At 42.7% G+C, this 27,776-nt stretch overlaps 3 protein-coding genes across 3 annotated transcripts; 2 read left to right on the top strand and 1 right to left on the bottom strand.

Moving 5' to 3' along the window:
• Positions 1-721: 721 nt before the first annotated feature.
• On the top strand, positions 722-8,863 carry zbtb21 (zinc finger and BTB domain containing 21). The gene is made up of 2 exons (XM_084565160.1): positions 722-872; positions 3,149-8,863. Exon 2 carries the CDS (start codon positions 3,151-3,153, stop codon positions 6,214-6,216), a length of 3,066 nt encoding a protein of 1,021 aa, XP_084421286.1. The 5' UTR covers positions 722-872; positions 3,149-3,150; the 3' UTR covers positions 6,217-8,863.
• Positions 8,864-9,576: 713 nt separating this feature from the next.
• On the bottom strand, positions 9,577-11,014 carry atg101 (autophagy related 101). Its single transcript, XM_084564205.1, has 2 exons — positions 10,400-11,014; positions 9,577-10,305 (listed from the first exon to the last, which is right to left on the bottom strand). Exons 1-2 carry the CDS (start codon positions 10,649-10,651, stop codon positions 9,901-9,903), a joined length of 657 nt encoding a protein of 218 aa, XP_084420331.1. The 5' UTR covers positions 10,652-11,014; the 3' UTR covers positions 9,577-9,900.
• A 195-nt stretch (positions 11,015-11,209) lies between these two features.
• c2cd2 (C2 calcium dependent domain containing 2) lies at positions 11,210-26,490 on the top strand. The gene is made up of 13 exons (XM_084564204.1): positions 11,210-12,051; positions 12,379-12,474; positions 13,834-13,953; positions 16,112-16,210; positions 16,626-16,742; positions 18,025-18,133; positions 21,072-21,180; positions 21,278-21,342; positions 21,449-21,564; positions 21,695-21,857; positions 23,122-23,363; positions 23,744-24,011; positions 25,073-26,490. The coding sequence occupies exons 1-13, from the start codon at positions 11,770-11,772 to the stop codon at positions 25,291-25,293; spliced, it is 2,007 nt and encodes a 668-aa protein (XP_084420330.1). The 5' UTR covers positions 11,210-11,769; the 3' UTR covers positions 25,294-26,490.
• The last annotated feature ends 1,286 nt before the right edge of the window (positions 26,491-27,776 follow it).

Below are 27,776 nucleotides of genomic sequence, written 5' to 3'. Positions count from 1 at the left end.
TCCGTTGGATGCATTATATTTAACAATTATGCATGGCAGTTTTATTTACTAAGATTAAAATGTATCTTTAAAATCACCCAACAAAAATAAAATAGAATAGAATAAAATAATAATACAAATATTAAAGCTGCACATTTTTTGCACAATTAAAACCTTTTAAATAGCTGAAATTCTATTCTGTAGCTGCATTAATAAGATTAGACAATTATGCATTCCAACTTTATTAAGTTAGATTAAAAAAAAAATCATGTTTAAAACCAGTCAATTAAAAAAGAGACATTTTATATCTTTAAACCTATTAAAGTACTAAATACATGCATCCACCTAACTCTGTAGGTGAATGGATGCATATCTTTTGCAGATTAAAAGAGGAAATTATGTCTTTAAATAAATAAAAGAAAGAGATCAGTTCCTCTAAAGATGTACGTTTGAGTCGCATAGTTTACTGTAACACCCATGACTCAACATCAAGCAAAATATAGCTATAAACATACTGCAGTTTAACCTACACATAACTCAGGTACACTGTTAATCACTATATGGGGTATGATTTCAGTTAGCTTCCATTGAACGTCATAAAAGTATAACAGTTCAAACATACAGTAAATACATTGTCTTCTAAAACGAAAAATATGACATATCCCTTTAAATTAGCCTCAGCGTCAAGCCTTCCGTTGACCCGCCTCCTTCTCCTCCACCAGCCTATCAGCGCGCAGTGCACGTGACGAGCGTTCTTTGCGATGACCTCATCCCTGGTGTGGGATGACGTCAAATTCAAGATGGATGGAATCACGACCAGCGCGCAGAAATCTACACAACACTGAATAAAGTCGCGGCTGCGTGGAGGAACGACCACTCTCACGACGGGCAGGGTAAGTGTGGCCAGGCTAGCAAACTTCACGTTCAATAAAATGACCTGGGAGGGAGAAACATAGTTGGTGGAGTGCTGTCAACGAGAACCTTTTTCCTTTTCCTCCCTGACGTAACTCGAAAGGGGGATTGTGCTGCTGTAAAAACCTGACCAGCTACAACCTGTTTTGCGGCCAGGCCGGGTTGAAGCGTATTTAAGAAAAAAAAAAAAAAATCAGAGGAGCACTTCCACTGAGGGGAGCGGTCGTAATTCACTCCCCGCACACTCCAGCAGCGGCTCCGTGTTTTCATTCCGGGATTACCGCGGCGGAGTCCATTGAAACGCGCTCAACTTTTCCTCCCCCTTTAATTTGATAGAGCTATTACTGTAAAGCAGATGGGTCGTAGCCTAGGCTCTGGGGCTATTTAACAGCGCACACTAAAAAAAAATAAATAGATAAATGTGTGCGTGAGCGTCCTGAACCGAAAGCGACATTTGGCTCCTAGTGGAAGTTATCAGTCGTTAGAAATTGAGCCACGTCTCATGGACGATGTAACGCCGATAGCCTCAGTCAGCTTCATGGGAGAAAACTGACTCAGTGTTCCTTGTTACTCTCCTACGTGAATTGCAAGTTTGGATCAACAGTCACCCAAGCGATGTGTAGTTTTTGATGAATGAATGCAGCGTCAGCCCATTACATATATATATATATATATATATATATACCTGTTGTCGACCACGTTAAGTCATTTCTGGATGTCAGACTGTGATCGACATGTGGTAATAGATGATAGTTTCTTAGATAATGATGCCTTGAAGCCCTTATATTTGGCACAACGATGGACTTAACATGCAGCTACACAAACCATTGTCACTATTTATAGGACATTATGATTCTCATGAAATTTGAATAAATAAATCAGGGTTAGATTGCATCAGGTTTAGTTGTCTATTTCATGTAAATAATGCAGTGTGAGGCCACACTGGGGGGGCCAGCAGGGAATTTAGCAAGTTGGAGATGGTCCCAAAAATTGCCAGACCCATTCAATATATAGCATTTGCTGCACTAGTGCAGGGCCAACTGCTCAATATTTTCTTTTAGATGATTATATATAAGCTATGTTCATGCATTCCTTCTTTTATTTGTGAAATGTCTCCCATGCTTTGAAGGTTAACGTTTTGTCTAATAGAAACAAATGAACATTTTTAAGATGTAAGTAGAGTTGTCACTGTGCACACGTTCTGAGTCAGAAAGCCTTTACTTTAAATTTAAACTTCTTAAACTTCCTCTATTGGCCTGCGTTGCTGAGGGGTGACTTGACAGAACTACTTCTGCTAACGTGATGTAATGACCATACATTTGGTGTGCATGCCCCCCGCCAGTGTGCACCATTTTGTGATCAATAAAAAGGTTCAACTTTGCTCTCTAGTGATCAACCAGAAAATGCCAGTTACCCACAGGAAGTTGTCCTTTCCTAGATATTATTTAACCAGTTAATGATTGCTAATCTGAATCAATATTTATAGTCCCAAAACAAATGGGCACAATAACTTTGTTGACGCTGGTTATTTCCTTGATAAATCATTTGATCTGTAACCTGTAAAAATGTCTTCCACTACATTTAGGACAACATATTCATATTTCATGTTTTACCAGACTAGTAGTGTGTATATACATATATAAGCTTGACTTTTTTTGATTGAAAGATATTAAGATATTAACCACCAAAGTTGCATAGTTGCAGATCTCTTTCTGTCAATCAGCTAATTGGCGAATCACTAAATGCTGCAGCTGTAGTTCACAGTTATTACTTTCTCATTACGGTGACTTTATACAATTATTGGTTTTCACACAGATTTAGCAAGATGCTCAGATAATGCTGCTGGTGAATTTCAGGGCTTCTAGTTGCCTCTATTTACCATGAGGTGGCAGCTGATTTCTTGTAAATGGTCAGTTTGTAACCAATAGGGATAGAACTGGTTAAAAGTAAAATAAATGTCTCATTTTTTTTAGACATAATAAAAAGAGAGTGATTATTTTCAAGTTCATGCAGAATTGCAGTGATATCAAGTTGTTTCTCATAAGATGCACTGAAAGACGAAATTTCTCCACCTGGACACAGACTCATTCATAATAGGGTCAGATGTCTGGACCTCCAGTTTGCTATTATTTAGTGTTTCTTCATGTGTCTGTTTATGCAGGTGCACTGATAAAATGTAACAAATGTATACATTTAAGTATCACTTCTTTATCTACATTTGTTCAGTGAAATAAAATCTTCTTGCCTTGTCTTTCAGCCATGGAGAGCCTGGTGCATTACAGTAACTCCTCCCATGCCCTCTCAGTGTTGGGGCTGCTCAATGAGCAGCGGCTGCGTGGCCAAATGTGTGATGTGGTCCTGGTAGTGGCGGACCAGACGTACCAGGCCCATAAGAGTGTTCTGGCGGCCAGCAGCGAGTATTTCCAGACCCTCTTCACACGGACGAATGCAGAGTCGCTGAAAGTTGTAAACCTGGACTTCTGCGAGCCTGATGCTTTTGAGATAGTTTTGAATTACATTTACTCCTCCTCACTCTTCGTGGACAAAGGGAGCCTGGCAGCCATTCAAGAGCTGGGTTACAGCCTTGGAATCCCTTTCCTCACCAACATTGTGTCAACAAGGCCACATGCATCCTACTGCGTGTCGAGAAAAAGGCTTTCGTACTCAGAGGGGGATGAGAATGATGTCCAGACAAGGAGCGTCATTGTGTGTCGGGTCCGGAATGACACAGTCCATCCCTCTCACTCAAATTATCAGAGAAAAACATCAGAGAGATCTACATCTCCTCACTCTGCACAAGAGTCAGCTCAGCCTCCATCAGACTACAACTCCTATGAATCAGGCCGGAGATCTGAATCCAGCAGGATATCATCTGAGCAGAGTGAAGCTTCTGAGAGGAAACCCACCTATCCATACACCTCCATTTTAAAAGGGAAAGCATCACACATCTCTTCTGTTAGGCCCCAGCTGACATCATCAGTGTCTTTCAGCGATGCTGAAGTGCAGCACATCAGGCTGCAGTCAGGAGCTGATCAGGACACTAAAGAAGAGAATGAGGAGCAGGAGCCCCACTATCATACCAAAGTGCCCTTTCAGGCTCAGGCCAGCGAGCCGAGCCAGACCATCGACAGGAGCGGACCACTCATAAAAAGCCTGCTTCGAAGATCTTTATCCATGGACAGCCCTGTTCCAGTCTTCTCACCCACACTGGAACTCAAGGAGCTGCACAATCGAGAGCAGTCAGTTGTTAAAATGGCGTCAACAGCATCCGGGCCAGAAACATCATCCCACAATGGCAGTTCAACAAGAACATCTCCTCTGGTTCTCAGGTCAAAGTACCCCAGCAGGTATGATGAAGAATCTCAGGTAGAAAGAGAGGTCAGTGTGAAAGCTGAGCCAAGCAGTCCACTCGCTGACCCCCTGGACATTATTCGAATCACGGTCGGAGATGCTTTGCCAGTCAGTCTCAAAGACTTGCAAACAAACTACGACCAAGGTTCCAGGCCGGACTGTAATCCTATGGGGAAAAGAAAAGACAGGCAAGACAACAGACGGTACCCGTTCAAGAAAAGCAGAATATTTAAAGAACATGCCCTCTCGCTTGATGTGAACGTGTCAGAAACAGTACCTCAGCATGCCGGCAGCGACCCAAATGAGAACAGTGGGGAGCCACCTCAAAACAAGATTTTCAAATGCTGGAACTGTTTAAAGGTTTTCCGGTCCAGTGCTGGACTACACCGCCATGTAAATATGTATCACAACCCGGAAAAGCCGTATGCCTGCGACATCTGCCACAAGCGCTTCCATACCAACTTCAAAGTGTGGACACACTGCCAAACTCAGCATGGTGTAGTACAAAACCCAGCGTCCTCCTCCAGCTCCTCTGTGTTGGATGAGAAATTTCAAAAGAAGTTAATAGACATTGTGCGAGAGAGAGAAATAAAGAAAGCGCTACTTTGGAAGCTAAAGAGGAATAAGCAGGGTTTGCAATCTTCTGCACTTACCAAAAAGAGATCAAGGCCAAGCTTAATATGCCCTTATTGTGGGAAGGTCTTTGTATTCCAGTCTCAGTACAGGCAGCATTTAAGGACACATCCTGCTGAAAAGGCTGATCAGGACACAGAGAGCGAGAGCATCCTCTATCAGGAACAGGATGAGATCATTCAACAGAAGAACAGTGACGCTGGTGTTTACTCCTGTAGACTTTGTAATATGAAACTGTCATCGCTCTTAGAACAGGGTGACCACGAAAGGGGCTGCAGACATGCAACCGTATGCCCTTACTGTGGCCTGCGATTCTCAAGCCCAGTTGTCAAGAAGGACCACGAAGCTCACTGTAAGTACAAGAAACTGACATGCCTTGAATGCATGCGGACTTTCAAGTCCTCCTTCAGCATATGGCGCCACCAGGTGGAGGTCCACAACCACAACATGATGACTGTTAAAGACCAAATTCACCTGAAGCAGCAAGAGAACAGTGAAGAAACGTCTGACATGCTCAAAGAGGAGCATTACAGTGATGAGCCTCTTGGAACTGGGAGCTCTAGAGAGAACATCAGTTACAGCGACTCTTCAGGTCCACCCATGTACGATTCAGAAGACTCTTCATCCTATGTGCCTGAGGACCTGAGCATGGGCCACCATGGCAAGCTGGTAGTGAAGGAAGAGCCGTTAGAGGAGGCTGTGAGCGACATGGACAACACAGAGGCTGGCAAAACTGGGCCAGAGGAACCCGGTGTGTGGCCATGCGAGAAATGCGGAAATCTTTTTAGCTCTCGCAAAGACCTGGAACGACACCAGGAGCTGCTATGCCACATCAAACCATTCATCTGTCACATCTGCAACAAGGCCTTCCGGACCAACTTCCGCCTTTGGAGCCACTTCCAGTCCCACATGTCGACTGCTACCGAACCTGGAGCCAAAGAGATCAACATGCACCCGTCGTCTCTGTCTCCCTCCCCTCCCCTGACCCCTCAAACCTCAGAGCGTCCCTCGCCACAGGCCTCTGTGCTCAAGTCTACCCAGGCGGTGCCAGTCGCCGCAGTGATGGCCGAGGAATCCAGCAGCCCGGAGCCCTGTAGCTCAACGGTAAGCAAGACAAATAAGCCTGAACTAGAACGGCAACCCAGCAGCCACAGCCCTCTGTCAAGGTCAAACAGCGTGGAGAATCCAGGTGGCCCTCAGGAATCAGACACACTCTTTTACCACGCGCCGTCTCTCTCTGCCCTGACGTTTAAGAGGCAGTACATGTGTAAACTCTGCCACAGGACCTTCAAGACGGCCTTTAGTCTGTGGAGCCACGAGCAGAGCCACAGCCACGTGTAAGCATCAGACAAATGATAGCAGTGCACTTCTCTCGAGAGACGATACTTAATATTAGAATAAACACACCTCAGCCTACAAAAGGAAGATTTTGAATGTATAGCTTATTTGCTTGCCTCCAGTGTCATATATTAAAGTGGCCATGTTCATTAGAGGTGTAAACGTGAATGTGCAATCAAGTGCTTAGATTCCTCTGTGAGATGAGATTGATTATAAATTGTTATTTTTTTTCTTTCTAAAGGATCTATTAAGAATTTATCTGGATGAAAAATATTTAGTTGTCTACTTGTATTTACCTACGTAGGTGTTTTGAGAAAGCAATGTGTTGTGCAGTTGTACCCGTCATTACTTCAGCTGTACAGTTTTTGACTAAAGGGCCAGACACACCAAACCGACATCAAAGTAGTAGCACCGACGAAGACCTGCTGTGGTGTTGTTGTTTCACGTCGCCTCTGTCTGGGCCGGAAAGTTGCACTTAAACAAACCCCACGGTCTAAAGCCAACGGCCAACTGATGCCGCTCCATAAGAGAAAGTAACTCCAGCTGATAGCGGTAGTTTGTATTCGTCATTAAAAAAGTGAAACTGGAAGAGAAAGCGTTGTACAGAGCTGGCCTCAAGCGGATCATTTGATCTACAGTTTCTTTATTCCAGATATTCATGACATTGTGAAAATATACACGAATCAGAATGAGATGAAGATGTAAAACGATAAGAGCCTTCTGCACCTTGACTTTATCATTTCTCATGCATTGTTTCACTAACCTGAACTGCCAGTCATCGTCGCGCTCCAATTCAGCATGTTCAGTCGGCCTTAAAGCCACCGTCCGGTATCTGACTCTTGCCAACGGTGCGGGATGCTCCACAAAAACTAGAGCCGCAAACGCTCACCGACATCCCAACACCGGTTGGCAGCTGACCTTCGGCTTGGTGTGTCGTGGCCCTTAAAAGTTGCAGCAATGGAAGGGACAGCTACTGCGTATACATTGTTCTCTCAGAGTGTGGAAAAGGTGCTTTAAAGTTGTGGAAATTACGGTTCAGAGTTGTGCTTTCGATTTTGTTGGAACAAATCTTCGTATACATCTTTTGGTGTAAGTGACATCCCTTAAGAGGAAATTGGTGGCCTCAACAATGTATTCAATATGCACTATGTTTGACACTTGATTCGTGGAAATTCGTGGAATATATATATATATATATATAGCGAGAGAGAGATTCCAAAATGTCTATTTAGATCTTTTAATTTCCATAATTGAGATTTTTGGCTGCAGGAGTAAAAATGATAAATAGGTCCCAAAGTTTTTGATTTGTTTCTTCATACTTAGCTTTCATTTGTTCTCTTCTAGTTGAGCCTCATATTGCCTTTGCATCATTTGGTTTAATGGTGAACAAGCACTTCAGTATAATAAATGAAATTTGAACCGTCAGTATATTTTATATCAAACACACTTCAGATATCTCTTGTTTAAAGCATAGCATTTCACTATGCAGCCTTGTTTAACTGCTTGCCCTCTTCATTCAGCACTTACAAACAATGTATCTTCCTAATTATTAGCCTGCTGAACCTTTTGAACTTATACACACGAATGAGACAGTCCAGTCGCCTGTCAGACTTTTCTGCAGGCAAACGGCTGCAAGTAAACTTTGTAAAAGGTGCTCTGGCCAGTGGGGGCTGTCAGAAAATAAAATTGGGCCGTGTTGATTGCACAGCATCCTAAATACAGGGTAACGTCATTCAAGTATTTGGCTCATGACACCAGTTACAATAAATCAATCAATATTTACAGCAAGGAACCTTTCAGGAGATATTTGTGCTGCAGTATAGTAATCAAATTTATGGTTATACTATAAAGAATAAATACAGATATAGTCCTTTGTGTCTATCAGACATAGTCACAATGTCAGAATCACTAAATCTGTCAGATTAGTGCAGGACCAGTGTTATGTAAATACTCATACACTGATAGTTTTTTTGCAGTTGAACCCACATGATAATTAACAGAGCTTTACAGTGCTTTGATGGCCTTATGCAACTTTAAAAAAATAACTTTTGTGGATATTATTTTGCATAAAAGCACAATAGTTTCAGAAAACTTTGACTCAGGCATTTTGAGGAGGTGACGTCAAGAGGAGGGAGGCACAGGAATCTTTTATTCTACGAATGGTGACGGCGTGTTCCTGCTTCCTAAAGATTTATATAAAAGATTGTGTTTTGATTGTATTCCAGCTGTTTTACAATTGCATTCTTGTACAAGTAAATACTTCTGCTTCGGCTTGATGGATTAGAACTTTGTTGTCAAATATTATGATCATTACTGTTTGGGAGAAGTCAAAGAGATCCGCACCGTGATGTTAAATTCTTTGCAGAAATTCTGTATCGATAATAGTGCTCTTAATTTTTTTCTTATGAGAAAAACCTTCTCACCGAGATGATTAGACTTGTGTACATGGAAGTGTTTGTATTCTCAATTTTGTACCAATTTTGTTAGTAAAGAGAAGTTTTATCTTTTTAGTATTCCTGTGCTCTCACTGCAATAATGAATATTTGTATTTGCGTTATTGTTGCTTTTGGAGACTTGCAGCTGCTTTGTGTTTAAGTTTTTCTACAGTTTTTGTGCTTCATTTCTGTAATAAAGAGTAACGGTGGAGTATATATACATATATACAATCATTTGTGGTATTTGATTATTTACTATTTAGGTTTAGGACTGATCATTGTCTTACGTTTGCGATCCATTCTCATCAGCCAATTTAAAGCTTAATCAAATGTTTCACAGTGTAACAAAGACTTCCTCATACCTAGTCTGTTGCCAGCAGACATCATCTCCTTTAAATGTTTTTACCTTTGTCAGAATCTACTCAGTTAACCTTGATGTACATCTAGGACGATTTGCCATTTAACAGCTCAAATCAGCAGATGTTTGGTGTTTCAACTTCTTAATTTATCAAAGTAACGACTTTCCCATTCAATGGGCTGATTGATTAATGAATTAACACATTCCGTGCTTTATACACTAAAGCACAGATGATGAATTGCCATCAGTGTAACTGATGAAGCACTCAGAAGTTGTTTGATATGTGTTTGGAACTATTGTTACGTGTCAATTTCCTGTTGGCAGACAGACAACCCCGAGTCAGGGGGATGTTTTCCAAGCTGCGGGCCAACGTGACAGTTAGTGGCTGGAAGCGAGGGAGTGAACTCAGGAAGTGTTTGCTCTCATTTGGAAAAACGGCAAACTGGAAATCCTGTCCTACCTCATGTGTAAGATCACACTCCTCTTGAAACTGCATGCACGCAGATGAGGAAAATTGCTCCCAAACTGAGCCAGAAAAGAATATGATTGTTTCTTATGAGGTCCAGTCTCTACAATGAACGACATTTATTGTCAATATTTACAAAAGTTTACATTATCAGCAACACAATCATTCAAAGAATTTAACTGATATATAGTGTCATTTCTTTCTGTTCAGTTGTATTTTAGATGGAGGTTGATGAGGATCGTTAGAAGCAGAAAGCTTGCAAAAACAAAACATTTTTAAAATTAAGATTACATAATTGAGACACTAGCAATACAGAAAGCACAGTAGAGACATCTCAGAAATTATTACACTGACACATTCAACAAAAACCTGTGAAACATAACTATAGATGGATGTGAAGGATCCATATTTTCTGTCTTGGAGCATCCTCACAGCGCCAGTGTGTCCTTAATCAGCCTTCTCATGGTGGTGCTGACGGAGGTGCCCAGTGAGTCAGTGATCTGGTATGTGATTTTGTACAGGTATGGCTGGACATCTTTGAGACTGGTGTCAAAAACATTGTCCACTTCAGACTGGGTGGGCATCTTTGGCAGGTATTCATGGCGGTTTATGACCTCAACAACATTGATCACCTTCTCACCCAGTTTCTCACCAACTTTCTCCCTGCAGATCTGTCTCTCCTGCTCATTGGCCAGGTTGACAACGTTGACCTTAATGCTCCACACCTCCCAGGGAATGCACTCGTCAGAAAAGGGCCAGCGAGACTTCTTCTTCTGGTAGAACTCCAGGGAGATCTGTCCCATGCCATCACTGCCAGAGTTGCTCAAAGCATCCTGTAACCAAAGCAGATAATTCAACCCAGTCAGTAATAGGCCTGTGGGTACATGACGGGCACAGATTACACGTTAAAACTGATGGGTACTGTACCTTGAATTCAGACACAGCTTTCCTGATCACCCTGTCCAGCTCTTCTGAGGACATCCTGACAAAAGTGAAATCGATGAAGTCGCAGTCGAAGTCTAGTGTGCCCACGGTGCCAATGGAGTAGGTGCCCTCCTTTTTGTAGTGAAATTTTCCAGTACTGCGGTGCAGTAAGATTGTGTGAAGTAAAGCCAGCATAGCTTCCTCCACCTGCCTCGCCTCCACCGTTACCTCCAGAACCTCGGATCGACAGTTCATTGCTAATTATTTCCAAGTGACGGTTTGAGTAAGGTGACGGTGCTGTATACCAGCTGGGTGACGTTAGACGACGAGGAAGTATTTTGTTTACCTCTACAAACGGGCGTCCGCTATGTAATACTGTATTAGCCCGAGTATTACAATGGAACGTTTTCAATAAAACACCCTACTTCCTCATGGCAGCTGGGTGTTCTGAGCTCACAAACATTGTAACAAAACCTAGCTAGCTAAATGTTTGCTACAAACAACACAGGAGGAAGTGGTAATAATGGGGACAGCAGGACAAACTACGGCAAGTCGCGTAGTTCAAAACCCCATTCTGCGTAGTTTATTCCGCTTAAATTCGACTAATTTTGAGTTAAGTAATTTAAAGTGGTACAAAACGGATGTCTAAACATCTAAACTCAAATTCCCCTGAGCTATATTGCAGCCTACGTTTCCTTAGTTGGGAAATACACTTCGCTTCGCTCGATCACCGGACGAAAACAAACGCTCGCGTTTTTGCCGCAGTGCATTGTGGGAGTTACAGTTTGTGCCACATATCCGTTTCGAAGGGGCAACTTTGTACAGTCGGACTGAGCCGCAAACCTAGTCCAACGGGAAGGACTGCGCTCTTCGCTTCCAGGATGTTATTCCCTGGATTCACATTCTGTATCTGGACATCGCCTGGCGAAGCATGACCACGGACTTTGGAAATAAATTGTTCCGGGGAAACTTTGGCGGCTCTGTAGCTAATAAGAATAGCTAGTTAAACGAACCGTGGCGAAGATTAGCCAACTAAGCTAACATCCATATTCTATGAGGAGGATGAGTGTGTTGTTCTGCAGGTTTGTTTGAACCCAGAACATTTACAGCTCTTTGACAATGGTTTTAGTTCTCGACAACCTGCTTGCATAAATTGGGACTTCTATTTGGGTTTTAAAAGCTGGCGCGCACTGCACCATGGATAACAATAAGCATAATTTATATTGGGGGTTTGATATCGGCGATGTTATCAGTTGAAGGTGATCACCCCTATTGATTTCACCGCTCTCTAACTAAACAAATACTATGAAGTTTGCAGAAAACTTATCAGAGGAGGTGTGTTAAGCTGTGATCATCGTTTCCATTCGCAAAGAATGTCCGACTTGGAAAGTTCCAGTTCATATTTCGGTTTGGAGGATCCGCAGTGGCTATGCATGGTCACACTGTTCGTCGCATCCCTGATTACCCTGGTACTGTATTTCGTACAGTATTTCCAGCATGGGATCGTTGGAAGTAGGCAGAAACCGGGAGAGGACACTGCGGCGAAGGAGGAAGCCGCCGCTTTGCTGGGATGGGCGCTGTCACTGAAAAGCTGGAAAAGTCAGTGGAGAGGAGCCTGGTGCAGGGCTTTGAATGACGAGTCAAGGAAGCGAGGGGTGAGTCTCATGATCGCCAGGCCACCACTCTGCTGAGTGACAGGTGACTTCAATAAAGAAGTCCAGCATGTCATATAATGTGGCTCATATAATGTTTCGCTCAAAACTCAAGATATTAACACAGTCGGGGGCGTGAATTTGGCACCTTCCTGCACCACCACTGAATCATCTGCTTTTTTTTTTCTCCCCATGTTCCTTGGAATTATCAAGTCAGAACAAATGTATTGACGCTGCCAGAGTGATATAATTTGTTATCTGCAAGTTGTGCAATGCAGGTTTGCTGGTTTTAATTATTAGCCTCCTTCCTCCTTCCTCCTTCCTCCTCAGGGTGCTGCTGTGTTGACGTTTGAAGAGGATGGTCTTGAGGCGTCAGAACTCAGGGTCAGCCAAGTGTCCAGCTTTCAGAAGTCAGCCAGGAACAAGGTACAACTCTCACACTGAAATCTGTGTTATTGTTATTAATACAGGTAAAAATCATATGAGCTGCATGTTTGTGGCTTTTGTCTATTCCGACTGGTCAATGAATATATTTATCCTGGGAGATATCTAGATCAGCTGTGGCAGCTCTAGCATTCATCTGGATTATAGCAGGAGGTATTTATAGAAGGTTGTTCCTAAATTCAGTTTCCCCTTCTCTAATTCAGTGGGGAGGGAGCTACTCAGCAACCTGTAAAGCATTTTGACCTGCTGGAGGAAAGACACGCGCCAACTCATCAACTCACCCACCTTGTACAGACAGAATTCTGTACAATAAACAAGATTTATTTTCAGAACTCCACATTGTGATAACCAGAGGGCATTCTGCAGGAATATTTGTCATTTAAAAAAAAAGCCAGTGAAAAGCTTGCTCCTTCTTTATCAGTCACACAGATTACACGCCACCCTGCAGACTTTATGTAAACTGCCACTGGAGGTCTTTTATTTTTCAAAGAGGTCAGATAGGGACAAATTGCTCGGTGTGCTGCTGGCCCGGTTGGCGTTGCTGTGCTCCCAATGCCAACTCAGCCCTTTCTTTGTGATCATCGTGATATGCGCCAAAATACCAGGTGCTCTGTTGTTGAATGTGTGCGAGTTTAACGAACAGAGGCTTATTTTCAACCACGTGCTGTGTGTGTATGCACATTGTGTGTGTGTGTGCGAGTGTTTAAGAAGCTTATATAGCTGTCAGGCTCAGCACTAAGGAGGAAGAGGCCGACAGGAATGCATCAGTATCTATGTTTATGTTTAGGTTTCCCCTTAACGGTGATCTCATACAAAACTGCTCTCAAAGACGCCTACCCTGAAATCAAAAAGAATGCCCTGAGTAAATAGGTTTCTAGTAAAGGGACACTTTACAACCAGTTAAAGCTGCATTACACTGAACCACTGATAAGGACTTTGGAAGCAAGTACAAATGTTTTTCCTTTTTCAGAGTTCAGTGTCAAGTTCTCCTGAGGCAAATCTTTACGTTTACTTTTGTATCAGGCTTTTTAAAGCCACTGTGCAAACACAGCCCTTTGGTGATATTTCAGTATGTTTGTGCCACAGGTTTTGTATTTAAGACACTACGCACTGTTATGTCATATCAGTCAAGCACGGTGCCTATATGTACGTATAGTTTATAGTTCCTTTCACACAGAACCCTGCAGTTTAGTGCACGCTGCAGTCTTTCTCCCTATTTGACTTTGTTTCACGACATGTTTTAACTACCCGGGAGTTGCATGCAAATACTGTCACTGCCGTAGCTCTTACATTCTCAGTGGGTTTACATTACCCTAACGCTTCACTTTGTCTTCCCAACAGACCGCTCGCTGCAGTGTGGTTTGGGAGAAGCTCGAGTTCTCTCTCGGTGCAGCATCGAGAGCCATGGCTACAGCGGATCCTTGTAAATACACAGTCCGTATAGCTCCACTAGAGCTGCAGGTAAACGTTTTATGGTTGCGTCTTGGTGAACTGTCCCTTTAACATTTAGGCCTCTGAATCAGAGTTATTGTACATCCTTTGGAAGCCATTGTGGTTTGTTTTAATGGGAGATTTTATTGAATAAGATGTGCTGCCCAGTGTTGGCTCCCTGCTGGCAGCAACATTAGATTAAGTGGTTGGGATATCTTTCTGTGCTTGGCAAACGTCCCAAAGACCTCATTAACATCCCTGTCAGGCCCGTTTCCAGTAAGCCAGGCCCACTTTGTCTACATTCACATTTGTCAGGGGTCTGCACAAGACTGATGAAATGCTAATGATACGACACATATGACTAATGACGTAGTGTTGTTATCTAGAAATTACAGTCATGTGTTTTATCATTTATCCCACTGGCATAGGCGAGCTCTCAAATGAAATATTCCCTGGACTCACCTATAGTTTTTCCCCCTTACATGTAGCTGTAGTGTTGAATAAAGTGAAGCCATATGTGATATATTACGTTATGTAATCAATAGTGTACATTAAGCTGTGGAAAGAGTTTAAGTAGTTCTAGAGTTCTGTGTTAAGTCTTTATCAATATATGTATGAAATTGGCTATGTAGGCTAACCTGATTGCATTAAGGCCATTTTTAAACCAATAAGGTGCTTGTCACCCCACCCCCCCCACCCCCCCCCCCCACCCCCCACCTGAGCTCACTGTGCCATAAATACAACCTGTGTTAGAGGCTAGGAAGCTAAAGTCAGGATTAGAGTCGGCACGTTTTTGTTTTGGTTGTGGATCCCTGGTTGTTAAACGGATACAGCGGAAAGCGCTTCTCTCTGTTTCACTCTCTCTGTTTCACTCTCTCTGTTTCACTCTCTCTGTTTTGGCTTAGTCTGGAAAAGTCAGAAAGCCCTTTCAAATGTTTCCATCCGTCCACTGAAACATTTGTTTGTGCTGGACTGAGATACAAGCTAGAATGCTCCTGGCTGGCTATGTGGACCAGAAGCCCCAGGTGTTTACAGCGTATGTACACAATACACTCAGTACACTAAGGTGTGCTGCTCAGTGTACTTTGTCTTTTCCACATGACCTGTTGCATGTGAAGAGAGACATCCATGTGACACACGCCAATCCAATGCAGTACTTTCTCTTTGAGATGCAAACACAACATTTACATATGGTGTGACTTCACAATAGCCTCTTCCCTCTTAGTCAGGTGATGTGAACCATTAACCGTTTAAAAGGCAATACATACACAGCGTCCCTGCTTGGTAAACAAGTTCTGTTCTTCTTTATTAATGGAGTGCAGTTTTATTATCATAGCTTAGCCTTCCAGTTTAAGTTGTTTATAAAAACTGATCCAGGCCTCGTGAACGGAGGCTGTGAAGTTCTTTTGGATCCATCAAAACATTCCCGTTACTATCTGATGAGGCCTTTGTTTGGCATCACAGAGGCGACTGTTCAGTCTTACAATGGAATCCAGACATGCTGGGGCAGGATGGACCAGTCTGTTTTGTGTCCCTCTGCTTCTCTCTCTCTTCTTCTGTTGGTTTCTGTTTCACACGACGTGGGTGTTGTTCACCTCGCTGACTTTACCTAAGTAATCTTTATTCTGTAAGTCAGGCACACTAAAGAGGAATTGTGGAAGTTATTTGTAGACCCGACCGTGACATCTGTGTTATTTTGGAGATTAAAAAGAGAGATGTAGTTATATTTGAGCAAGAATACCCTAAGTAAATTTCAGTGTAAATAAGAACAGCAATGCCAAAACCATGTAATCTCACAAATCATTCCTTGCAAATGATCTCACATCAGACTCTACACACGAGTCCCAGTGAAACTTAGAATACCATCCACAAATTGGAACAGACACACAGTAATGTGTTCAAGATGTGACAAAGTGATTAAGTAAGCAACTTTGCTTACTGCTTTCTAAGTTAGTCAACAAATTAACTGATGCTCTGGGATGCATTATGTCTAGTGTTGTGAAAGCTGGTGCAGTGGTGACAGCTTTACACATAATGGTTTGGTATTTGTACATTTAAATCATCGCAAACGTACCTCGTCATTTCAGGTTAGGAACCAAAACCAAACCACACCCACCTCACATCCTGGGCTTCTTTATATTTGATTGCTGTGGCATTATAAGACATCATTAATTTTTCTCTCCCTCAGCTTCATCTACACATGCAAGAAGCTGAGGATGAGGTCAAGGTGAGCTGGGGAGTGTCCCACCTGGAGACGGGGTCGCTGCGGGTGATCCCCATTTCACAGGTAATTTGAAGCTGCAGATAATAAGATGTTCCCACTGTGTGTTTGACTGCTGAGACACCTGCTGACTGCACATATACATGCTAACGTTAACTAGTGTTAAAAAAAATTATTTGTCTTGTCTTTGTCAGATTTGTCTTTCTAATGAAATGAATGTAGCATAAATGAGATATCTGTGCGAAAGATTCAGTAGTTTCATCATCAAAGATTAAAAAAACCTTCTAAATAGTTTATAAGATATTAACATTTAACAGTAAAACACACTTCGTTCCTCCAGAATCTTTGTAATTTTGGGTGGATTTAGTTTTGTTGCTTTTTCCTTCCACAAAGGAGGTCATGTTTTCCAGTTTAACACATTAAGTATTTAATACGTGTGTGTGATTTTCATCATCTCTCTTTCTCTTTCTCTCTCTCTCAGAACAATGCCCACACTTTCAGCGTAGCAGCCATAAAGGAGCAGTTGATACAGCTTTTATGTGCGACTCGTCCCTCTGTGTTGATGAGCTGCAGGCCTGCTCAGGCCTCTGAGGTCAAGGTCAGTTGGACAGTCATGCCTGATGCCTGAAGACTGTCATTGCAGGTTATCGATTTCAGCAAGCTGCGATTTGACAGATCAGACTTTTTAATCTGTACATTTTTGTCCGAGCCACTGAAGGCAACTAATACTGCCTTTTATTCACCCACTGTATATAGCTCGTGCTGATGGCAGGCTTTATTTCTCATTGTGATTAATGCAAATTTGTGGCGAACAGTAGCTCAGCGGGCTTGACAACAGCGTAGAAGATTCATTACTGCAGTGCAAAAATGCTCACATAAAGCCTGCTCAGAGGAGTGAATTCACCAAAGTTTATTGTGCTCACATGCATCACAAAAAGGTTTTTACCAGTGCGCTCTCTGCCCGGCCATCACGTGACAGCATGACATGTGTTTCTGATTAGATCATGCGCCATGCATTCACATTTGTGGTAAATTAGAATTAGAATTGTAATACTAAAAACACATAATGAAGTGTATGCTCTCATAGTGCTGATAATCACTCTCACTGAGTTAGTGTGTAGGTTGCTAAAGATAATTGTTATCTTTAGTCAGCTATTTGCTTACTGTTTCAGTGTCAGGAATAGTTTAACAAGGTCCAAGGTTCTTCTTAAAATCTTTTACTTTTGTTATTATTTAAATTAGTGAAATAGAGAAAATCATCAATTTGAGAAGCACGAACCTGGAAGTGCTGATTAATTTGCTGTCCGTTTACTTTTTAGCAAATACTTGCAACATCAGCTGAGGTTATCCTACTTTATTAATGTTTTAAAAAGATTAGGAAATAACCAGAGCACTAGATAATCTAAATCACCCAGCACTTACAGACAAAGCCTTGTTATTTAATTGACTGGCATGCCTGGTAAAATCAGCCTATAATAATAAAGTTAAAAGTCAGTTATGCTCTAAACTATAATCAGATACCATACTTTAATAATCTCACTTTGGTTTTTTAGAACTCACTTTTTGATCTTTCACAGTTGAGATGCAAATTCTCCGTGGGCGTAAAATATCCAATTCAAATTATGAACAAGAAAACCCTTTGTCAACAGGCTTGTTTTGCATAGAGTCATCAGGTTAGATAGTTTGCCCACACAGAACATTACTAATACACCGGGGAATAAAAAAAAAAAGTTTTCAGAGGCCTTTGAGCATCCCTATGATGTGGTTGTTACAGGACTGTGCCTCTTTTGAATGAATAGATTACTTAGCTTGCTCTTAATGTTGCAGTAGGTCTGTATTGTTGAATTATTAACTAATCTTGTGGATGGTTTTGCCAATAGGACGCTCACAACAAAGCGACATCACCCCCAAAACCCCCCCGAGCCCACGACTGGAAGCTGCTAGTGAAAAACATCCGGGTCACGCTCAATCTGGAGGAAGATGCTGCAGGTAGGTTGTCTGTAGATGTGTCTTTATTTCAGAGACTCCCACCATCGCAATCCAAACCCCTGTATCACTACTGCTGCAGTACGGAGGAATAAATTTAGCTCACTGTGATCATTCATTTTCTATAACCGCTTGTCCTCTGGAGGGTCGCAGGGGCCTGGAGCCTATCCCAGCTGTCACTGGGCGAGAGGGGTACACCCTTCACAGGTAGCCAGTCTATCACAGGGCTAACACAGAGAGACAAACAACCATTCACACTCACATACTCACACCTACGGCCAATTTAGAATCACCAATGAACCTGATGATCATGTCTTTGGACGGTGGGAGGAAGCCGGAGTACCCGGAGAGAACCCACACAGGCACCCAGAACCCAGGCATCAGTGCTAACCACCACACCACTGTACCGCCCGTTCATTGTGATCAGTTTAAAGAAATTCACACATTTTACAGCAACCTTGGTAAAAGATGGAATATTTAAAAGACGACAGACTTTTATAAGCTTTCAAAGAGGCGCACAGAGGTGGGTGCCTCAAGCAAAAACACAGCATCCTTTGATTAGATGGTGGTCAGCCCTCTGCTGTCAACAGCAGCAGCAGCAGCAGTGTCCATAAAGCAGCTATTAATTGACTGATAAGACGGCGCTGATGAAAAGATGAGCTGCAGTTAACCGGTCGTGTGAGCTCCTTGAGAAGAAACACAAGCTCTGATATACCTTAGAAACAAACCTCCAACTACGTTGTTAAATCAGCTTTTTAAGGCACATATATGCAGCTGCCTTCAGTGAGAGAGAGCCTCCACAGCTTGTTCCAAATGATGACGCACACGCAACAAATAGCTGTTTGTAGTTCTGATACAGCCGTAGAGATCCATTAGAGACAGCAGCAGTTGCAATTTTATATGCGCTTCAAATAATTTTGGTGTTTATTTGCACACAGAGCACCAAACTGAGATTGGATGTTGAGTGCTGGCTGAGTACACATGTGGAGACATATCTTATCTTAGACATTTTATTAGACATATCTAATGCCAGGTGTTAACACAGGTACTTTAGGGCTAGCCACGTACAATCGGTTTGCACAGGTCGGATGTTCATTGATGATTCTAAATTGGCCGTAGGTGTGTGTGTGTGTGTGAATGGTTGTCTGTCTCTCTGTGTTAGCCCTGCGATAGACTGGTGACCCTGCCTCTCACGCAATGACAGCTGGGACAGCTTCCGCCCCCCCTTCCCCCACCCCCGCAACCCTTCACAGGACAAGCGGTTACAGAAGATGAATGAATGAATAAATTAAACGGTCCGATAAGCTATTTGTGCTTACGTGCCCAAAACATCAGTCACAACAGAACAGAACTTTTTTTATATGCACAAGTTTCCTCTGCCCGCTGTGGAACATCAGATTTGTTCCAAAGTCAGGCAAACAACTGCTTGTTTTGCTCATTTTTCTGTCCCTCCCGGAAACTCATCACATCACATGACGTTTAACCCACGCAGAAATTTTTATTTTTTTCCCCACCAGCCAGAAATGGTCGGATCAAGAGTGGTTGGTCGACGCTAATATTTTCCTATTGAGACGGTTACGTGAGGCGTTTGTGTAGTGATGGGCTTTGGTTCTGCTTATCAGTGGAAGACGGTCGGCTTGTGTTGTATCAGGCCAACCCTTCAAGGGAACAGAAACTTTTTTATCAGCATTTGGGTTATTTCAGTTATTATGATGTAAGAAGGGCAAAAACATAGTGATAGGAAGTGTATGCACTGTTCCTAAAACAAATAAATGTTGTCCTCGTGATAAATGATATTTATAAAAGCCATTGTTTGTATCTTTATTTCTTGGTCAGGCTCAGGCTTGACTTTTCAGTGCCTCGGCTGGCTGCTTGAATAGACGCCAAGGCATCATACTATGTCTTCAATTTCTTTTCCACATTTGTTATTTATCTTCTCATCAATACTGAGCTACTACGGTTATTTCCCAAAATGTCCATCTGTCCTCTTTTTACTTACACCCAGAGGCTGACTTTGGTAAATCGGCTTGGTAGCAGTGGCACTGTTCCTGTCATCCTCCTGGTTGTTGTTTACATTTCCGTCTCAGGCTGGGCCCCTTCTCCAGAGAATGGGCAGGAGATTTCTTGGTAATGCCCCGGCCAAAGCTAAACAATGTTGGCAGTGAATTAATAATGCCCACATCAGTCTCACCACACCTAACAGAGTGCTCCAGACATGTACATAATTAGGATTCCTCTATGATGAGAGTGAAAACAATCAGTCAGCCATGAATGCGGAGGACAGCAGATATTTGAAGTTGATGAGAGGTTGCTGTAGTGCTTGTCCAGTGATGAAGCACAGCGTCACTCACAACACTCGTGTTTCCTGTGATGAGTCATTGTGTAATTGTCAGCGGTTGTCACGGCGCCAGACGTCCTCCACTCAACTCTTGATACTGTACATACAGTAGAGACACGGCACAGCATTCTGCACTATATAGTTTCCTGCTTCCAAGTTCAGAGCAGTCATTCTCAGCTTTTCTTGTGAGACATCCTGTGAAGTCAGATCCAGAGCTGCTGCAGTGGGTGTTCTGTCTATATGGTTCTTGCCAGTGCTGTATTCATTAACACCCAGTTCCTTATTTGTGGCTGCTTAAGTGCTTAAGTGCGCAAGGAAAAAAAACGGTTGTTTTGTGCACAGGAAGCGCTCTAAACCATTACTTATAGAGTGTCCTCTAACCTATGCATAATTCATCACGTATACAATGTACTCTGACCTCTCTTTTGTCCATTACAGTGAAACAGTGGAAGTGACCAAAGCACTTTTTTTTTTTTTTTATCTTACAGCAGCACATTGTGTTTGACTGACTGTCTAAATATTTGTGAATGGACAAATCTTGGATCACACATTGCCATTTATTTATTTATCTTTGATGCTGACTAAGTTCTTCTGTGTTCATAGGCAGCGTGAATCCTCTGTGTGTGCTGCAGTTAGACGATCCTCCACAGAGGTTTAACACCTCCGTAATGAAGAACACACCCAATCCTGCCTGGGACCAGCCATTTATCTTGTAAGTCTGACAAACACGCACCGTCGCTGTTGTTGCAGAAATGGCACCACACGGTGGAAAAATACATCCTGAACATGTTTTTTTTTTGTCTCGCCAGTGAATTGAATGGCCGATCAAAAGAGCTCAATATTCAGTTGATGGATGATGGACAACCTCAAGAAAGTAAGGACATCTCTGGATATTTGCTGTCACTGTGTTCCCGTGCTTTGACTGTCACTTGTTTTTGGAGAATCGGACTAAAGTGTGTGTTGTTGTTTTAATTCTTCAGATTCCTTACTAGGCCAGGTATCAGTGCCTTTTGATCTTGTAAAGAAGCAGCCCAAGGGACAGCAGACGTTTGCACTCGTTACCAAAGACACAGTGATTGGATCACTTACTACTGACGTAAGATACAACCCTGTGACATTGTTGCGTTCTCCTTTAGTATCAACGGATTATGTTGAATTGATGTAATTCATGTATCTAGGGTTTTCCCATTTACACTAAGAATATTAACATAAATTGTATTTGTCAGTTTACCTACCTGGACCCCAGTGAGGTGAGGTCCTGGCACCCTCCAACGCCTGCTGCCAATAAGAAGGTGGAGATGGATCGTACAGTTATGCCCTGTGGCACCGTGGTCACCACCATCACGGCAGTGAAGAGCAAACCCGGTCGACCGCTCCCACTCAACATAGGTACAGCGCCGGAGACTGTAGCACCACATGATGACTACTGATCTTACCCTGAGATGTAATTTGTCCCTCAGCTCATTAAAATATTATTCAAAACAGACCTACGGAGAAACATGGAGCTTTAGGATGCTTTCATGCCTTGTCCATTGTTATAAAGTGGGAGTGTTTCCATGTCTAGAACAAATCAGCCACAAATGAGCCCAGTTAGAGAGGGTGGTCTCAGCCCACCTGGTATCGCTATCTGGATTCGTTTGCAGTGAGAACGCACATTACCCACAGACGGATAGGGCTACTATTTATAAGCTTATAATTATATAACCAAGCAGCCTACCTGGTGTTGAGTAGATCAGAGCACCTCTTCTCCTGAGCCGTCTAGCAGCAGTAGTACGCCTTCTCATTCTCGATCCAACTGAACATGTTGTTCAAGCACAGAACATTGGTACATGAACCACCGTTCAGCAGTAAATGCCAGCGCCACACTCGCTGCCCATACTCCGTTTTTACTTATTATTTGATTTCCAGAAATCCAAATTTCCTGCAAATTTCTGACCAATCTCAAAAACTGATTCCAAGAATGCAGTGTCGGTGGTGTTACAGAGCTTTTTCAGTTTTGGTATGCATCCCTGCAGTGTATCTACGTACATTTTCAGCAGTCTGAATACACTGAGACCACTTTCATTATTAAGTCAGCAGATGGAAACATGATATTTGTAATTAAATATAAAGCATTAAGAGTGCAAATATGTGCTACAAAGAACTATGTGTTTATTCTCTCTAAAGCCAAACATAAGATGAGCTCCGGTGTGTGCCCCTTATGTTACATTACATTCAAGTCACGGAGCTAAGCTAATTTTCTAGGCTGCTTGTATTGGGAGCAAAGCTGCAAATTGGAGCTGGGGTACAATTTCATTTTAGGTGAAACAGAATAGAATAGAGTGTCATCCAGAGGTCAGATGAGTATCTGTGTGGCTTGTTGGGTAAATATTTTTGGAATATTTGTTATTTGACTCTAAGACTTGAATGTGATTGTAATTCATATTTTATATGCAATATAACTCTACGCTACATTACTTGTTATATTATATGTGAGTGTGGTGTAATGCAAATATAAAGTCAGCAATGGCTGATGGGCATTCTGGATCTCAATTAGTAGGTCACAATGGACCAAAGTCTTTTATCCATTGCTCACTGTCAAATAATAACCGTTTTGAACTCCTTTAACATGCCCTTGAAGTGTTCCGATGAGACAGTTTTTGTTCTTCCACAGATCCTGTCCAGAAGCCAGTGGTCAGCAAGCCGAAGCTCGGAGAGCGCCGTGTTTCAGAGCAGGTGTCCATGCTGGGGGGCACCGTCAGTAAGGCCTTGTCCTCTTCTGACACCGAGCTGCTGATGCTCAACGGAACAGACCCGGTGGCCGAGGCAGCCATCAGACAACTGCACCAGTCTGCCAAGCAGAAGCTGAAGTCCCCGGTGAAGAAGAGTACCATCATCATCTCAGGCATTGCTAAAGTAAGACTGCTGTTCAAACACATATTGTTTCAGTTTGACTATTTGACATCAGTGGAACTGTTTCACTTATTTATCAAAAAGAGAAAGGGAATGGAAGCACAGGTGTGGTCAGTCTCTAGTGTTTGCCAGTATTTGGAGCTGATGGAAGTTATTTCCTACTAAAAGTTTATTGCAGTGGAGTAAGAAACGGATCTTAAATGAAAGTGAATACCTTGTCAGGAGCAGGAAAAGACTCCTTATGCTGTTAGTACCCGTCATGTGTCTATAATAAAAACTGAGCCCTCTTGTGGAAAATAGTAATAGTTGGATAAGCACCCTGTCAAATGAAATATAACTTTACCAGAAATTGATTTTTAAATGGGATGTTCTCTCTTATCCAGACGCCGTTGTCTCAGGATGATGAGCTGGCTCTCATGGCGGGCTACGCGGCGGCGATGGATGCCTCAATGTCAGAGAGCAGCTCCACTCAGGATGTGACTGCAGCGATTGCGTCAGGGCCCAACAGCCTTCAAGAGGTGTCTGAGCCCCTGGAAGGCCCCAGTGGAGTCGGCCGGCCCCCGGAGGACTGGGAGAGCCAGACTGGAGAGGAACTAGACCATACCTCGCTCTCTCTGTGCGTGTCCGAGGCAAGCTGCAAGAAGACCAGAGGTGAGAGCTCAGAGAGAAGCGACTGCTGTTACTGTGGGTGGCCAAGAGGGAGAGACTGATCTCAGTAATATCCTATAAATCTCACTTTATCCTTTAAAACAACATATTGCCTTAAAGGAAGAACTAACCGTTTTCTCTGTTTTCACTGCCTGCTGTTGCTCCTCAGTGATGCAGTCTGTTTTTTTTTTTGTGTTTTTCTTTCCTCTCTTTTTCTCCTACTGTTTTGAACCTTTCCTTTTTGAACTATCGTCACTGCCATCTTAGAGGAAAGCAGTGCTAAACACGCATTAAGTCCTGATGAGTAAGTTACTTCATGAGTTGCTTGTAGTTTCCTTGGTACTCTAGAGTACAGTGTGTAGATTCTCTTAGCAGTAGATAGTATAGTTTCTATTGTCAAATTCATTCTTTAGTTCATGTAAAATGGGTAAGATTATGTTAGTGTCTTTATTTCAGAGTGAACTTGGGCTGCACAATATATAGATAAAGTACTGTCACTATTTTTTTTTTTATTCTGACTTTCAATCGGACCTCCTATACTCCAACACCAGTCAAATCTTTTTCTAGTCCTGTATATTGTTCAGCCTTTGTAAGAATGTGCTACTTCCAGTATAGAGGACTGTAGAGTCTCTTTCATCATTTGTCATTCACGTGTTGTCACAGTGTTTAGGCCGTTACATCTTGACTAAACTAATCCACAGCAGATACGCTTCTTTCATGGTGAATGAGCACACTGATGCTTGCAGCCGTTTGTGGACTGAGCAGCACCTCTCTGTTGGTACAGTTAGTATGTGTTAGCTGGTGATTAACACAGTTTTAGTAGCTTTACAGGGGGAATGCTTACACTCTATAGTATATCATCCATGAGTTTTTTTCAGTAGCAACAATTTCCAACTAACACAAATTCTGTGCCCCGGCTGCTTCGGCTGTTTTCAAATCACTGCTCAAAGGAATACTGTGTATGCCTCTTTTCTTTATCATTACTTTGCCTGGAGTGGTGTCATCTTGACCTTATTATTGTCTCCTGTGACGTTAAAGGCTGCTTCCTTTCTTCCCTGCTACAGGCAGCTTCCTTCGGAAGAGCGCCAAGCTTTTCTTCCGGCGGCGCCACCAGCGCAAAGACCCGGGGATGAGCCAGTCACACAATGACCTGGTGTACCTTGAGTCTCCGGCCGCAGTGGAGCGGGCCAGCCGGACAGCCACGCTCAGCCGCATGCTCAACCGCAAGAGTAAGAATAAGAGTAAAGCCAACGGCTCTACCTCCATGGGGGAGCCACATGTGTGACCCCCTCCACCAAGCAACTTTACCCCTAACCTCAGTTCCCTCCCACAACAACTACCATAATCACCTCCACTTCGAGTTGCACTGGCAAACTTCCTGCATACCGGGGCTCCTGCGTTGTGAATGGGAAGTTGGTGCAGATGGAAAAATATCTTCTTGTTTGGCCGTATCCTGTGTCTTCATATAAGTAGCAGACTTTCCAACAAACACAAGCGTGTGCATAAAGACATCCTGTCCTGGGTTGATGACGTTTTACTTTGCATGTTTCTTTTATTCGATTTTACGCGGCATTATGAAATCTTTAAGTGCTTTTACGGCCACGTTACGGGCAAAAAGGACTGCCGTGGCCCAACACTCTTTATTCTCGCTTACGCTGTGGCCGAAGAGAAAACTCTCCCTGCTGTAAACCGTAAGTTTTCTACGGCGGACCAGCAGGACCAAAGATGAAGAGCAGAGTGGTGTTTGTATGATTTGCACAGTTTTAGTATCTTTTATTTAAGGTGCAATGACAGGAGCTGCTCTTGTGACAGAGACTTTTCTGTAGCTCTTCGCATTAAAATCCTTCACAAAGGGACGATCTTGTCACGGCACGACTGGTGCAGGTGGGAGAATAATACGACTACTTTTGACACTAATATTATGAAGTTATCTGTTCATCCTCAATTGATCCCAATTGAAACTATGTCAGTGAGTATGTAATGTGCATATAAAAGCTGTAAAATGTAGCTACACTTAGCTAATGTCAGCCTTTTTGTCTAACATTACATTGAAAGATGTTGGCGTGTTCAGAGGTCGTGTTATCATGCACCACCGGCCATTAAAATAAGTGAACCTCCTCCCAAACTAGAAGCAGGGCGGGTTGTGCTTTTTGCTGTGTTTTCAAATGATATGCAACTTTCTCCTTTGTCTTCCTAAAAGATTCCTCCTGTACACTACTGTTATCAGCAGGGTTGTTAATGTGTCAAAAGGGAACTGAGCATATCTTAATCCAGGGACTGTGATGTTACACTCAGCCATACTTTAATGAAACCAGTTCTCTCATTTCAATCCTGCGTCATGTCTGAATGGAATCGACCCGTCTTTCCGTCATTTAAATGTTTTGTCCTTTTTAAACATGTAGCTTTGAACAAAAGAAAGTGTGAATACCTTTGGGAGCAACCAATTTGTTTGTTTGGCTGCTTTTTTTTTTTTTTTTTTTATCCAGCTAATGATTGTATGTTTCTTTGGTGAGCAGCTTTTCTCTGTGCATCATGTTAACTACTGTTTATCGATAAGTTATTCTGAGCAGAGAAGTGATGCAGCTCAGACAGAGCTAGCTGACTGCCTTACAGTTGTTCTGAGGATGATGCCGCGGCTGCTCCCGGACTTGATGTGACTTTTGGGCCGCGTCGGACTCGGGGACTGTAGTGACTGGCTCGAAGAGACGCCACTGTGTTCCCGCACCATCAGCAATGTCTATAATCAAGCCTATGCACATATCTGTTAACTGAGTGTTTACATTATTAGTCTACCTGAGAATTAAAAACACTCACTTGCTGTTGATGACAGTGCTCTTCTGCAGATGCAGTCTGGGTGTCGTTGTGTCTTTTACATAGCAGGGCTGTGACCCGCTCTCATCCACCGTTCAGGCCGTAGACAAAAGGCGCAATCGTTCAGACAGGAACGCTTGCAAACTCTGAGGAATGGAGGGGGGAAACGGGTCGTTTTAATCACGCTCAGCTTTCGGAGCCTTTACTTGGGACAACCTGCAAGCGTCAGCTGTGCATTCAGTAGGGCTGTATGTGTTTAATAAACTGCTTCCTGGTGCTTTTTTTTAAAGGCTCCGTGCACAGAAACTGGCTGACTTAGCTGTTGTCGCAGAATGTCGGTCACTTCCCTGCAGGGATTGTAACTATTATACAAATTGAGTTATTTCATTTCGGCAATAAATATTGATTGAATAACTGAGATTACAATGACACTTTGTTGTGAATTCACCCTAGTGCTGCTTAACTTATGAAAGCAGTGCAGCTGTTTCTTTACAGAGGCTTTTTTTTAAATGACTTAAGTACAGGTTTGAGGTACTTGTACTCTCTTTGTACGCTGCACCACATTTCACAGAGAAACTGTGTATCTTTTTTCTCACAAGATTAATCCTAATTGTAGCTTCTAATTATTTTAGCTTATTATATTTAATAAAGAAACTATGCACTCAGCCAGCTGTGGCTCAGTAGGTAGGTAGAGCGGGTTGTTGACGAACCAGAGGGTTAGCGGTTCGATCCCCGGAATGTGCCACATGCCGAAGTTTCCTTGAGCAGGACGCTGAACCTCCATTTGCTCCCAGTGTGTGGCACTGGTGTGTGAATGTGTGTGAGTGAATGGGTAGGTGTGGCTGTGACTGTAAAGTGCTTTGAGTACCAATAAGGTAGAAAAGCATTATATAAAAACAAGGCCATTTAAATCATGCCATGTTTTTTCCAGTAAGTAGTTTCCCTTAGTTTCTACCT

Source organism: Chelon labrosus (assembly GCF_963514085.1).
Source record: "Chelon labrosus genome assembly, chromosome: 17".
NCBI lineage: Eukaryota > Metazoa > Chordata > Actinopteri > Mugiliformes > Mugilidae > Chelon > Chelon labrosus.
Note: the sequence above shows the minus strand (reverse complement) of the source record. Positions and strands in the feature narration are given on the sequence as shown.

What these genes read in the sequence shown, in the direction of transcription:
- zbtb21 (XM_084565160.1), top strand. Translation starts at nt 3,151, where the DNA reads ATGGAGAGCCTGGTGCATTACAGTAACTCCTCCCATGCCCTCTCAGTG.
- atg101 (XM_084564205.1), bottom strand. Translation starts at nt 10,651, where the DNA reads ATGAACTGTCGATCCGAGGTTCTGGAGGTAACGGTGGAGGCGAGGCAG. An exon ending in AAGCTGTGTCTGAATTCAAG is followed by an intron (nt 10,306 to 10,399) that starts GTACAGTACCCA and finishes CTTTGGTTACAG; the next exon opens with GATGCTTTGAGCAACTCTGG.
- c2cd2 (XM_084564204.1), top strand. Translation starts at nt 11,770, where the DNA reads ATGTCCGACTTGGAAAGTTCCAGTTCATATTTCGGTTTGGAGGATCCG. An exon ending in AGAAGTCAGCCAGGAACAAG is followed by an intron (nt 12,475 to 13,833) that starts GTACAACTCTCA and finishes TCTTCCCAACAG; the next exon opens with ACCGCTCGCTGCAGTGTGGT. An exon ending in TGATGGACAACCTCAAGAAA is followed by an intron (nt 21,343 to 21,448) that starts GTAAGGACATCT and finishes TTAATTCTTCAG; the next exon opens with ATTCCTTACTAGGCCAGGTA.